Consider the following 15,663-nt stretch of genomic DNA (forward strand, 5'->3'; position numbering starts at 1 on the left):
GTATATATGATATATATAAATGCAGTTTGTGCCTTGTTCAACACCACTATTTTTTGTTAATAATACCCAGTTTATTACATAATGAAAATAATAAGATTTTTATTATAATACAGGTAATAATCATCACAATACTTATTTTTTTGCTACAGAAGAGCATAAAAATGCCTTTGAAAAGAAGTAAAAAAAAAAATTTTTCATCTCAAACGATTTAAAAGAATATCAGGTGAGGATGTAAAAAATAAAGAAATACAAAGTGGCTAAAGCAGCATTGCGTTCTTTGATGATGGTGCAAAGCAGATATGAGCACTGCATAATGGGAACAAAGGACAGCAATAAACAAGATTAACATTTCAATACATAGACCTGTGTGATTTGAGGGTATAGCAACACAACAAGGTGGCTTCATCTTTCAAATATTTTATCTAGACACTAGTCATCTAGACACAAGTGCTGAAAATAGCCATGAATAAATAAAAACCAAAAATAAAGTAAATCAAAAAGAAAAAAAATCTTATCGATTACATTTTCAGCTGTGGTAATGACAGTGTATAGCTTTTCATGCATAAACTATTATCTTAGTGGATGAAAACTCATGCACAAAATAATAAGTTAAAAAATGTATAGCCAAACACCAAAAACCCTTTCAATCCTGAACAAAAATTATAGAATCTTATGTCTTCTTTAGTATAGTATATATTAATTTAATGAGTGGATAAAAAATTAGCAATTTCCCCAAACATGATTGAAAACAATATTCTTGACACACACAAATAACAACATAGCCCAAACACACATATACAGTACACTTTAGAAAAAAAAAACTAAAGAATTCTTCATTAATTTTTAATTGTCCTAAGGTCTGTATACACCATCAAATTTTCTTTTACAAAAAATTGTTTTATGGCCATTTATAGTCATGATGTGCCCATATATAGTCATAAAGTGCCCATATATAGTCATAAGGTGCCCATATATAGTCATGATGTGCCCATATATAGTCATAAGGTGCCCATATATAGTCATAGGGTGCCCATATATAGTCATGATGTGCCCATATATGGTCATGATGTGGCAAGTTACATGGTCTTCATAGCACTTGGCTAAGTATAGTGATGAAAAACTGCAATAATGAAAGGTAGCATGCAGCACATGCTGGTTTCTTTAGCATGAGCTTTTGCTGGCATGAAATTTATTTTTTAGTTCAGTATTTAATTTTCTACTTTACACACCTGAAGACCTGCCATTAACTGTCAGCGAAAGCTGCTGATAAATGACATCTAATAAAGTCAATCTCACAACTACATTTCATTTGCAATTCATCCTATAGAGTTATAATGATTATGCAAATTTTGTGACTTAAAAGATTATTGGTAGGTAAATCAAAGGTCCAATTGGAAAAATTCTTGTCTTCTTTTCACATTTAAACATACATTCACAAACATAAAATACATATAGTGTTAAGAAAAATGTGAAGTGAAAAGAGAATATTGAGAATATAATAAGCATATGGTGTTTCATTCAAATGTGTGTATCACCTCCATATTATAATCAGCTGCAAACACCCGCTTGACCTAATAAATGGAGAAATGGAGTGCAAACAAAAACATAAGCAGTAGGGAGGAAGTGCCAATCAAATCAAACTACATTACATTTAGCATTGACAATTAATCAATCAATCAATCAATGATTTTAATTGTAAAAAACATGATGCGAGTCCATTTTATTTTACCTTGTTTCGCGAACCCACCGCCAGTCAATAATGATGATTTCAAATAAAAATAAAATTTTATTTTTGGCCACTTAGTGCACCCACTGTCACATAAAATGGTAATTTAAGAAAAAGACCCTCAAATTTTCATCTACTTTGATTGCACACACCGCCACCTTGTAGTCTAGGACCTGACTAAGATTTGTATGCACTTCATTTAGGAGAGAATAGCTCAACTATTATAGACTAATATGAACCCTAGGAATAACATGGGATGTGTGCCAAAATCTCTATCCGAGACGAACAGCCCGAAAATGACCACGCCCTTTATTAAATGACCACACCCCCTTTTTATAGGGTAGGGGTATTTTGAAATTAAGCTGGACGGTATAAGGAAATAGCAAATGAAGGGGGTTTTTGTTCAAAATGAGCACACATGACAAGGAGATTAAATTCCTAAAATTACATCTTAGTCACATTTTCCGTTCATATGCAAATTAGCTTATATATGCAAATTAGGAGTGAAAAATTAGGGTTCCCATGTGCTGAGAACCGCTGGCCTTAGAGAGTACCTTTCTTTTTCAAATTATTCAGACCATATTTCTATTTGCTTTAATGTGACATTTGCTTAAAAAAATTACCGGAAATGCCATATTTGACTTTACTTGCAAACTTTTTCATATTCCCACAACACTGACTGTAAAAAGTTAGTTTTGGTCTCAAACTACGCATATTTAAGTTTCGAATCACTGTAGTTCACTCAGAAATTGCACAAACTACGTTCCTGAACTTGACCCTGCAGGCCAATATGCAGCTGCAATACCATAACAACAGTTAATTTTGGTATAAATTGTTTAAAAGGTAAAATTTTATATTAATCTTGGCAGATTATCAGAAAATGATGAGCAATATTTTATTTTTAATTACACTATCAACAAATGCTATCTTTAGGATTAGTAATGAAAAATATATTTAAAAAAAAATTATTACATCCTCTAATAGGCAGCAGAACGTGAGTAGTTTATTAATTATATAGAAAATGTATTTTCAAGCATCCTATTTTAATCTTGAGGATATTTCTCGCCCGATTAAAATTGTAACGGTAGGCCTACTGGGTTTAGTGTACAGGAGTTCGTGTTTTATACAGGTCAATATCCTCGAGATGCAGTACAGATGACAGAAACCTTTTCGGTCAAGTGTCTTAAACCATCAACAGACCTGGAGAATTTTGACGATATAGGCCTTGCTGCATTTGATAGCAATACTCAGATGGATTTGGAGAAAACAGCTTCTACTTCAACTAATGCAAGAAAACATCTATAGAAGCTACTACCTATGGCAGCTGTGGTCCAAGCCCCATTTAGATATGCCACATCAATTATCAATGCTGAGAATTTTGGTTTTGTAAGAATTGGCAGTTTATTAAGTCCCTGATATTGTGATCTTGAAACCTGATGGCCCCTGTTCCCTGCAAGTGTGGCAAATATGCTCGCAAGAATTTGTATCCCTGTAGAGAGCTAGAATAAAGTGTTGTAAGTACTGTAAATGCAAGGGTGGTGATTGCTGTAAAAACCCAATCACTGAGTTAATGCTGCTGATTGATTGAAATACAATTTATTGTTAATTTCTGATAAAACAATAACTTATAAACAATATGACATCAAATTCAGTATATTTGACCTATTATTATGAAATTACACACAACTAAAGTGAACTGCCAGGTCAACGGTCAAAACTGTAGACTAGTCTAATTTGAACCAAAAATTAGTAAAACTAATTATATATGAATAATTTGAGACCGAAACCAAGTTTTTACAGTCTGTAGACATGGGAATAGGGAAAGTTTGTAAATAGGGTAAAAGGTCAAATATGGCATTTCCGGTCATTTTTTAAGCAAATCTCACATTAGAACAAATAGAAACATGCATGGTCGGAACAATTTAAAAAAGAACTCACTACAACCAGCGGTTCTCAGCACATGGGAACCCTAATTTTTCACTACTAATTTGCATATTCAAGCTAATTTGCATATAAACGGAAAATGTGACTGAGACGTAACTTTAGGAATTTAATCCCCTTGTTATGTGTGCTCATTTAGAACAAAAACCCTTTCATTTGCTATTTTCTTATATTGTCTAGCTTAATTTCAAAATACCCCTACCCTATAAAAAGGGGGGGCGTAGTTATTTAATAATGGGAATGGTAATTTTCGGGCTCAGTTCGTCCTGGATGGAGATTTTGGCACACATCCCATGTTATTCCTAGGGTTCATATTAGTCTTTAACAGTAGAGAAATTCTCTTCTAAATGAAGTGCATACAAACCTTAATCAGGTCCTCTATTATTGAGTAGATTTCCAAAATATACATATATTTCTTCTTTAAGCCGATTTATATAAATTCAAAGAATTTATCAATCCCAATCAAAACAATTTGTATTTTAATTTTCTCCTCCACATGAGGCATGTTGGACGTGGCGAAATGGTTAAGTTGTCGCACAGTCCAGTATTGAGTATCAATATGTTGTTGATGTTTTTTTTATTAAATTTTTATTAAGTGTTTGTAACCGTGCCAATTCAGTTTTTTAACTGCCGGTCATGGATGTGTGTTTTTTATACCGAAATAATAATTTAAAAAAAAAAAAAAAATGTGGGAGTTCAAAAAATTGCCTAAAAATCCAAATTTGTTTTTCACTATAGATCAACAGTTTAATGTCTTATTAATCATGTCCCAAAGTTTTAGTTCTGGAAGTGGTTAACAAATTGTTTATTTAACGTTATTTTTCATAGTTCATTCTATTAAACAATGTATGCACAAATAACTTTGAAAGGCAATCACTCAAAATCATGTTAATCTTGATTCTAAGAGTACTGTATTTTCACTTTTCAATAACTTAGGCTTGAAATGTCAAATTTGAATGAATGACCCCTCATTTTAAAGATCACATACTCAGGTATCTGAAAATACCAATAACTTGAATTTCAATTTTTGCTACAACTTAGACATTTTGCCACAACATGTTTGGACAAAAACATTATGGAATATAAGAAAACAAAATTTTATTTTTTTTTTTTCCCACTCTCCTCTGACGGTATTTAAAAAACATAGGTTCACTAAAAAAGGTATAAAATGGTCTCGTCTAAGAATAGTTCAAACATCTAAGTCTCAATTAATCAATCAATCTTGAATGACACTAGCAAAAATAGATAGTGATTAAATACTGTATGTAATCCCTCAAGAAATCAATGAAAAAAAACGAATTATGCTGACAGTATAAAAATAAATAATTGTCAACCATTCAATGATTCAATGAAATTATTAAATTAAAGATTCAATTAAAAGACACAATCTTTAATTAAATATATTGAATATACATAACATTAATTTTAAAATTCTCAATTTAATTTGCAAATCAATCAATCAATTGAATAATCAATCAATCAATTAATCAATCATTGTCAGTGGTGTAACGCCTATGCGCTTTAATGCGGCGGTCCGCAGGGCCCCCGAATTCTTGGGGCCCCGATCTAGCACCCTGATAAATACTGTAAGACCATAATGTCTCTGAAATCGACTGTAGGGCATATATCATATTATAACGATTAAAGAAAATTGTCAAAAAAAAAAGAAAATTATATGCACAATTTTTAGTCTGTGAGTGCCATTTGCGGCCATCTAGACGTTCCATAGTAATACATTTTCTTACATCTGCCCCACAAGGGCAACAGCATAATGTGTCTGAAATCGACTGTAGGACATATCATATTATATCCTGTGGTGGAATAAAGAGTGAGGGGGTGGGGGAGCTGCCGGCCTAGAGCTGCTGACCCCACTAAATTTGTCAAAATATTTTTTAACTGGAGAAAAAAAAAAATATATATTTACAATTTTATGTCTGAGAAGTGCCATTTCCGGCCATCAAAAGGCCGGAAATGGCACACCTAAAATCCCACGATGGAATTGGTGACTGGGACCCAAAAAGGGCCCCCAGTTTCAGAAATACACAGGGCCCCGACCCCATCGTTACGCCACTGATCATTGTTTCCATCATTCCACAAAGCTGTCAATCAGCCAATCAACAATTAACTGATTGACTGTACAGTTAAAAGTCCTTGGAACACCATTGTTCATTTTGTCATTGCCACTGTCTTAATTCATTGACATAAAAAAATCTATACATCAATCAGGCATTTAGTGATTATTAAATTAAAAAAAAAAAATGTGCAATCCACCCTTTGCGCTTGGTTTCCTCCGTAGTAGTGATGTGATTTGTATGAGGTATTAAATCAAAACATTGGATACTCAATAGCGAAGTTGTCCTGTAATATCTGTTAATCATGGTTAGACTCTGTTTGGTAAGTAATTTATTTGAGAATATCATTTATAAAAAATTAAAAAAAACTAATTCAAAAGTTAGCATGTACCACATAACAGACTTTTATGTTTTTATAATATTTTAATATTTTATCACTGTACATTTTTAAAAAAGTTGATTTTAAGCTGTGATTTTAAGCTTGAAATTGTACCTTGTGCAATGCTAGGCCAGCCAAGGCCAGGGAGTTGGTAGTAATATTAATTGCCACAGTCCTACAATAATGCACCATGGATATACTTCCCAATGTAGACAGCATTCCTATGGCTATAAATATATTATATATTTTATTATGGTTATGGCTAGCATAAATGGTAAATGGAATCATTGATCACCAACCAAGACAAATGCATGTCTCAGGACAATCTGTCTGGCAGGCGGCATACGCTGCACAACTAGCAAATCACTTCAGTTAAGGTTAGCTAGTAAGTTTTATGGGATTTTTTAAATGTTAGTTTCTAATATATCATTCACAAATATCGTATGGTGCTAGACGTTTATTTTGGCTATGTATGGCTGCAATAAGCCTTAAGAATAATTTTTAGATTTTTAGGCCCAAGTCTGTGTCCACAGCAGCAGCTATAGCAGGCTGCCTACTAACTGTACCCACAACACTTGTCCAAACTTTACCACTGCTTTCTTTCATGGGTTTCTAAGGTCCAATTGCCTAATGTCTCTCATGTAATATTGAAACACTTGTTAGTGATAAAAAGAAATTTCACTTTAAATATACAGAAACAGCAATTATGATGTCGTTTACAACAGGCACATTCAGCAACAACACTCGCCGAGCTGCCATCTTTACAGTGTTATTAACGATCGTTCAAAACAATAGCAAAGTGGGGTACCTCATACAGATTGCATGGCTGATCAGACGCAAAAGGTGGATTGATAAGTTAAAAAAGTAATGATATACTATTAAATACAAACATTACAAGTAAACTGTGAATAAAAATGTGAATTTCAATATAAACTTTTTACATTTACTCATTTCAAACTTCAAAGATTACTTAAATTAAAATTGTTTAAAAATTATTTTTGAATAAAGGAAAGCACACAATTATAAGCTACTTCAATATTTAAAGCTTTCAAAATAATTGAAATATGCAATAAAAATATTAATAAAGAAGAAACATTTTAATATATGTACTTCTTCTTACCGTGTCATTTGCATCGGATAGCTCAACTTCCGCTAAATCTACACTGTTATAATTTGGTTTGGTCTCATTCCCCCATTTAGGCCGAAGGTCAGGATGAAACAGGATGTAACCATTGTTGGTGATGGCAAAGGGATAACCCCGAGCACCAAGCTGAGTTTATAAGAAAAATGTAAACCAATTACACACACCAATTACATAATTGCAAACGAACAAATACCGGTATGTCTTTTTTTTAAAATCATATTTATAGAGGGTGGTCCTTCTAGCGTATCCTAGAGTGCCGGCTGATATTTAGGAGCCTTCTTAAATATGAAATAACGTGATACTTTATTCATTACGAGGCTTAGGGAGTCGAGATGTTTATTTAGTTTTTAAAAAAATCCTGGGATTTCAAAGGATTTGAACCAAGGGTGCTGGGATTGGAAGGCAAGCACCTTAACCACCAGGCTACATCTCCACTTCCATATAATACTTACAGTAGGTAGCAGACCAGAGTAAATTGTACTAAAAATTTGCTATAGAATTGATGATCTTGTACTTCTTAGTTGCAAGAACAGAATCCTGCTAACTTGCAGGACTTAACCCAGAATTGGGATTGACAGTGAATAAAATGACTAGCAAGCGGAAGCGTTGCTCTATTTACAGTATTTAGTATTTATTTTATTATTTTAAAAAATTTCAATGTAAATTACATGCAATCTGGCTTAGTGACCACAAAGTGTAATTTAAAAAAATGATGAAATATGTTAAAAATAATGAGATGTATAATACTGTAAATTGCATAAATTAGTTAATAATTAGCTGAAAATTCTTTGAAATCTGTGACTGCATAGAGTTAGAATAGTGTTAAAGGAATTTTTTAAAACGTGAGCGTGTGAAGGTGTTCCAGGGCACCTTTAGGCCTTTGCTCAAGATACAATTGTATTACGGTTCAGTAATTGGACTAATACATCTTTTTGGCAGGTGCGCCAACAAGAAATCAAATTACATTTTTATTCGAAATAATCATTATCTGCGAAAACTGGATTCACGAAAGTATAAAGCATAAAGTCTTGGTGAATGTACACAGTACCTTGTATACTGGTGTCAACTTGAGAAGTTCATGAACTGGGACATCAACTCCAACTACACCAAGCAAAATACCCTGCTTTTTCTGTGGCAAATAAATGCAAACATGTAATAAAGCACAATGAATCAGTACCATGCTTTTCAGTTCATTATGCTAATGAACAGCCTTGGATTAATCCCCCCCACACCCTATTTGAATGCCTACTAGCCTCACCCACTTTGTGCAATCATTTATTTTATCATGTTTTTGATTTCTATTTTAATGCAGCTATATTTTTGTAACCTTTTTAATATTTCTGATCTGATTTTTAATTAATTGAAGATTAATTAAAAGAGCCCAAGCCAGGATGAAAACTTTTTTTGTCAGAACAAACTCTTAGGAGGAGACTTAATTTGGGGAGCGGCCAAGTGGGGGTCCCAAGTGAAGGGGGGCCCATGTGAGATGTTGCCCTGGGGCCCTTACTGGCTCTTGAGATCCACAGTTCATTCAGCTGAGTCCCCTATTAACAAGGGTTGCAAGACCGACAATGTTGAGGATTTCAGAAAGACACCTGTAAATGTCATAAAATAGCACTCTCAAATACCCTAATAAAAGATTGGTTTCTCCAAATACAGGGTTCTCATAGACACCACAAGTGCTGCTACTGTTTCAAGGCCTACTTTTTTGTACTCATGGATGGAAATGGATAGTACAATAGCAGTGTTCTGGTATGAAAGCAATGTATGTTTAATGGCAATAAAATTCTATTATTATCAATATTCTGCACAGAAGCAAACAAGTGTGCTATTCACTAATTTATTTTGAATGAGGCTATTGTATGCATGATTTACTACTTTAGAAAACCTATGTTGAACACACTTGTATTGATCTTATTTGTATAAATTATATTTATGTTCTGAAACATGTCACACCTGCTGTATAAAATTCTTTACTGACTTTTAGTTTAAATGTACAAATTAAATATTATTGGCTGTTGGTCACTTTTGCATTTTTAAACTGTTAGATCTGGCTTGTCTACTCATAGTAGTAGTAATAATAATAATAATAATAATAATAATAATAATAATAATAATAATAATAATTAATAATAATGATGGCGATGATGATAATAATGATGATGATGATGATGATGATGATGACGATGATGATGACAATGATGATAGTGATAATTGTAAATAATATTAATAATAATTAAAATGTGAAGAAAATTGTGCTAAAGGCAGAAAATAAAGTTGATGATGATGGAATTTACTATGTAAAAGTGTCATTTCCAGCCATCTAGAGGTACTATTTCCTCAAATTTTTTTCACATCAACCCAAACATGGTAGGGCTAGGGTGGTTGTGAAGTCACGGTTTCGAAGTATGTAAAGTACATGCTCAAAGACAATGTTTTTAAGCTTTGTTTTCTATGGTATATCACACACATTAATAAGATCTCTATGGTTGGCAAAAATCCCTCATAAGAGACCAATTTTTGTTTGCCCTTCATTTGGACTAACGGGATGTGATGAAAATTAATTTTCTAATGTGTCGTTTCTGCCCATATAGAGGTAATATTTCTTCACATTTTCGCACCTCAGCTCCAACCATGGTGAGTCTGAGGTAGGTGTCGACTCACAAAATGTCCTTCCCCTCCACCTTTTAAAAAAGATCTGCGCCCTTCCCTGGGTATCACAATAAACTGCATAGAGTCGGCACCTGACTCAGAGTATGTCTTGGGACTGCTGAGCAGAGGGCGCACAAATTTGTTTTTAGGATGTAATCTGGGTTTTCATGCCCATTTTTCGTGATTATGACCATTTTGTTTAAGAATTTTTTTTAAGAAAAAAAAAAGGAAAATATTCAAATTTAAGTATGAGAGTGTAATTTCCGGCCATCTAGAGGTGCCCTAATCAGAAATTTTCTTACCTCAGCCTCAACCATCGTGAGGCTGGGGTGGGTGGTTCCCCAGTCTGTGAAAGTCCTTCCCTGGGTCACCTCTCTTTCGAATTCCTGGTTCCACAGCTGCTGATTTATTATAATTATTGTTGGGCATACTAATTTTATTTATGATGCGTCTAATGCAATTTTCACTTTATCTTCTCAAAACAGTTCTTAAAACGTTCAGAATGCGCTACTTCACAGCAAGATTCGTCTCCCTGGACCCCGACGGGATCCTACCTAATTCGCATAACAGCTCCTCCCCTTTCAAAATCCTGGCTACGTCCCTGTTTTTGTATACTTTCATTATCAAACTTACAGTATCATTCTTCTTGTTAAATACAGGCTGCGCTACAGTTGTCATCAAAGCTAGGGTCTAGATGAAAATAAAGAAATAAATTACAAATTCTGTAAATAATCTGACTATTTAAGTAGCAATAATGTTAAAATAATTTGCATTTAGAATGGATCTGCCACATAAATAACAAGGTATACTCAATGATTTCAAACCTTTTTTGAGGTAACTTCTTTCTATAGTTAAAAACATATTAACTTCTTTGATTAAAGAGGCTGTCTAACATGAATCATAATAGTTTAATGCATTTAAAGAGAAGGTCTTGTATTACCAATTCCTGTATTATTATCATTGCATAGAATAACTGAGGATTTTTGCCACATCAAAACCAATCAAAGTATGGCCAACTGAGGATGTTTACAACAATAATGGCAAACAAATGGTCACATGAATATGTTACACATTTATAGAATTGAAGGTCAAATTTAATGTATTCCTCCAATATCAGTTAAATTTCTTAAAAAATGAAAGAAAGAAAAAACAAAAAAAAAACCTTTAACAGAATATAGTGAAAAAAGAAGGAATTCATTAAAGCAACCTGTACGGAAAAACTTTACTAGCTCAACTGAAGAATTATAAATATCAGTAGGTTCAATTCTTATTGGTTACTAAGAGCACCTTTGAATTTAACAGAATTTTTCAGTAAATGTATACTTCATATTGGATGTCTATTAATACACAGTGGCACATCTAAGGGAAGAGCTTCAATAGTTCCATATGCTTACATATCAATACATATTATATCTGTCTCTTATACACATCTAGATGTGTATAAGAGACAGATATTGGTCAGGGGTAGAAGGACTATCATATTTATTTTCCAATCCAATCAGGCCATTCAAAATGTTGCAATCAAATATATGCACATTCACCAGTATCAACATGCAAAAGCATTGTAATTATATTTTACATGGATACGTAATTCTTGGAAGAGATGTTATTTGTATTTATCTTATTGATTTGTTATTCATAATTCATCATGGTAATCAAAATCTTTGTAAATATTTGATCAGGTGAGATGAGGTTTTATCACTGTAATTTATTTATAACCTGAATAATTTAAACAGTTTGTGTTGTATTCAATTACTAAAGAAATGTTAATTATTATAATATATTAATAATATAATTTAAAGAAAGTGCTCAAACTAGAATAGCAATTATTTAAATGGTGCAACAAAACTTGATTAAACAGAACATTATTCTATACAGTAGTTTGTCAAAAACAAATGTGAAAATGAGCCTCTATTTACCCCATCTGACAGTCTACAATAATAATCAACATCACTGTAAATATCCCTATATAATTTTAAAATATTAAATACACATAAAATTTTAATTGTATAAAAAAATATAATTACATCATCACTGGCTGCACTATCCATATACACGCTTGTCCAAGCCGTGTTGTATATTTCTTTAATTACCATTGGACGGCTGAGAACATGGATATATTTCTAGAAAGAAAGCAAGAGATATCATAATTTATATCGTCTTTGTTATCATTATGATCATGAATGTCAGTGTCGGGAATAAAATCATTGTTATAAAAATTATTACCATTAAATCATTATCATTGCAAACTATCAATATCCTTATAAACAATAAAAATATGTTTTACATATATTTTGAAGTACTACACAGCAAATATTTATTGACTTAATGTTAAGCCTCGAAAATTACATTTATCACAAATAACAGCACCAGTATTTTCATTATTATCATAAAGATCATGATCATAATGATCATAATCATAATCTTCATCATCATCATCTTCATCTTCATTCTCACAATCATCATTTATTCAATCATCATCATTCTACTCATAATCATCATCATGGTTGCAATGGTGTAACAAATTGAAATGCTCATTAATATCCCAGGGAACTGGCTTTAGCCAATGATAGCTCATAGTTGTTAAGCTACAGTAGGATTTAAGTAATCAAAGAAAGTTACCGAAACATTTTCATCTACATCAGCTATTGTGGCAATCTGTGTATAATAGCCTGTAAAATAAAATATATTCAAATTCGACTAAATATAAGCCAATCACTCAAGAGGACTGAAGAGGAAAGAGAAGAGAAGGTGTGGATGCAGAGAGAAGTATGAGGAAAGAAAATATGGATTAGAAAGAATAGAAAAGAGATGAGATGAGAATATATTAGGGGATAGAAGTGAGACAGGCAGAAAAAAAAGGTGCGCCATGGAAAAGCGAATAAGTTCAGAGAGGGAAGAGATGAAAAAAGACAATTAGGGGTAAGATGGAAAAAGAGTGAAGCATATAAAACTTCAACATTGTAAATCTCACCTTTGTTGTTACATGCCATCTTCTTAACTGCCGGAGCTCCTCCAACCTCACGTCCCATTAGGTATGTAAACACACGCACTCTCTGGTCTTCATTGTACCGTTCAAATATATCATCATGCGTCTTGCTAGCACCATCTGTTATCACTATTATAGCTTGATTGCACTCACTTTCACTCGTCGTTTCATTGTACTAAAATGTTGAAAATGCAACATACACCTTAGGATTAAACTTGCATACTGTGAGTGATTGAGAAGAAATTGTTATTAATACACTGAATAAAGAAATATAGGACACAAAATCTTCTATTACCTTTAGAAGAAGCTCAAATGCATCTGTCAGACCAACTCCAAATTCTGCTAGACCCCCAGCTTTCAAATTGTCTAGACTTTCCTTAATTAACTGAAAAAGATGAAGAAAAAATTTTAATAATTTCTAGCTGGCAACAGCACACTTTACTTGGCACGAGGAATCCTTTGGAATAACGCATAAGAAAAAAACTTAAAGTAAAGTGTTCTTAAATTAATTATCATTTCTAAACATATTTGAATTTCCTTATTACTGAAGTTCCTCTGGTATAAGACGACACCCCCTCCCCTCCTTCAACACAAAATTGGGTAGATTTTCTTTGTCTGGGTGAAGGGGAGGGGGAGTGGTGGAACATAGCATATACCAGGGAAATCAACATTTTCAAAAGGCAATTTTTCCTCAGTCTAAGCTTAATTCAAATGCAATATTTGACTTTAAGACTAAGTTACTCAATCATGTTATACACTAGACTTTCGCCTGACGAAAGGCTGGTATGTAAAATTGGGTGTAAAGTAGGGTGTATGCTTATATGCAAGCAGTGATGCTGCCAGCGGGGACAGGGTGGATATTTTCCTCCCACCCCATCAGACAGGTCTGGACCCAGTGGCAGATAAGGATACATTCTCTGGGGAGGGGGATAAGCTCTCTGACAGGGGGTTTGAGCTTGTATGGCTGAGGAGGGGAAAATCCCCTTCCAAACAGAAATTTTTTTACATTTTAAATATGGACCTGTGGATGGCACTTATGACTGCGAAAGACATGTTTTGGCTTGATGTAGTCCTATTTAAAATTTTTTTTTTTTGGTCCGACTGCCCGACAAGCTTGGCCAGTGGGAGACTTGACCGATGGTATGTCTTAAGCCCCCTGCCAACACAGGCGCTGCCACTGCCTGGACCACCTGTCATCCGATGAACAACTAGGTCATCGGATCAAACAATTTTTTAAATTATAATTTGCCTATCACAATAACGTTAATTTGATTGCCAAGCCCCTAATATTGGGGTCTAAAAGCACATTTTGGACCATACTAAGCCATAAAAACTCTCCTCATGAACCCTATCAAATGATTTTTTTTTATTTCGGGCTTTGACCAAGGCTTCATTGGCGAGAGAGCTTTGTTACCCAATACTTCCATTTCAGGTTTTAAACCAATATTTAGCTTGGTTGGGCTTTACAAATAAGTAGTTCCAATACCTCCTAATAAAAATTTGATGAATGTTTAAATATTATTACAAGGCATGTTGTGTCATTATTTAATGGATTGCAGCTAACATGGACAGATATTGATTAGAAATTCTTGAATTACTGTATAATCAAGCAGTTCATACCTCTCTGTTGTTAGCATTTGCCTGTACCAACATATCATTATCTTCAAAACAAGGCTCAGTATAACTTGTTGTTTCATTAAACTGTAGGGAAAACATTAAGTAGTTACTGATTGTATGCACTTTATCGTTGTACAATATAACATTATATATATGATTATTTTATAATTTTTAAAAATATAATAAAACACAATATAATATAATATAAAGTAATTAAAGGCAATTTAAGGTAATATAATACTATAATATATGTAATATAATGTAATATAACACAATATAACTACGTTAAACACGGAAAATCATGTACCCAGGAGGAAATTCTTCTATATTGTTATGATTGCCTTAAAAGTATACAATATTCCGGATCAAGACCCACCACAGCTTCATTAGATTCTTTTTCTCTTATTAATATTTAACCATTATAAAAATGCAAAAAAACAAAAGGATCTTATTAAGTATACCTATTTTGATATTTATTTAATAATATATGTAATATTTCAATTAACCATTCCTTGAGTTGTAAATATTTGTAATCAGTGACTATTATGATATGAAATACTTTAAAAAAATACTATATTGTGCTTATTATATTTTTGTATTTCATTAAAATTTCCAGGTTACAATGCATTAAAAACAATATTATTATTGTATCATGCATCTCTAATGAATTCTGATTTTGATATTATTTGAATTTATTCTCAATTTCTTCTGGCTACTGTAAATGTGTAGGTAGGATAACCAAGATAAGCCAATTGATTATGGAACTAAATACAATCCTTTGGCTACTGACTTATTAACCTAATTACTTAAGTGACGCCTTTTTGGAATTAGCTTATCTTTTGCAAAATAAATATGTACAATTGTAGTAAATGAAGCACATAGTGGTCATGTTTGCAATATAAATAACATAATTAGATAATTATTATTTTTACTTATTAATCTTTGGCATTTCCTGCTACTACGGAACATACAAAGCAGCATGGATCTGCTCAATACCTGCTGGCAGATTGTGTTTAACAAGGAAAATCAACCCCATTTTCAGTCATTTACAACAATTTCATTTCAACAACACAGAGGTGAACATCAACAGTTCTATTGAAAATACTGGTGAATCACCAGCAAAACATTGTGTAATGTAAATGT

General features: G+C 32.8%; 1 protein-coding gene across 4 annotated transcripts in view; it reads right to left on the reverse strand.

Annotated features, from left to right (window-relative positions):
* Nucleotides 1–15,663, reverse strand: part of LOC117101146 (voltage-dependent calcium channel subunit alpha-2/delta-3-like) — a 108,473-nt gene that overhangs the window by 21,616 nt on the left and 71,194 nt on the right. For 3 of the 4 annotated variants that reach the window (XM_033241027.1, XM_033241024.1, XM_033241028.1), the window contains exons 9-17: nt 14,524–14,604; nt 13,199–13,288; nt 12,889–13,078; nt 12,537–12,586; nt 11,942–12,037; nt 10,548–10,604; nt 8,311–8,391; nt 7,239–7,388; nt 1,536–1,571 (exon numbers count right to left, since the gene is read on the reverse strand). In XM_033241027.1, coding sequence (XP_033096918.1) covers nt 1,536–1,571; nt 7,239–7,388; nt 8,311–8,391; nt 10,548–10,604; nt 11,942–12,037; nt 12,537–12,586; nt 12,889–13,078; nt 13,199–13,288; nt 14,524–14,604 — 831 coding nt within the window. The remainder of the gene's footprint in view (nt 1–1,535; nt 1,572–7,238; nt 7,389–8,310; nt 8,392–10,547; nt 10,605–11,941; nt 12,038–12,536; nt 12,587–12,888; nt 13,079–13,198; nt 13,289–14,523; nt 14,605–15,663) is intronic. The other variant, XM_033241026.1, reaches the window with a different exon arrangement.

Source organism: Anneissia japonica, unplaced genomic scaffold, assembly GCF_011630105.1.
Source record: "Anneissia japonica isolate Jap-2015-1 unplaced genomic scaffold, ASM1163010v1 scaffold921_len549748_cov171, whole genome shotgun sequence".
Classification (NCBI taxonomy): Eukaryota; Metazoa; Echinodermata; class Crinoidea; order Comatulida; family Comatulidae; genus Anneissia; species Anneissia japonica.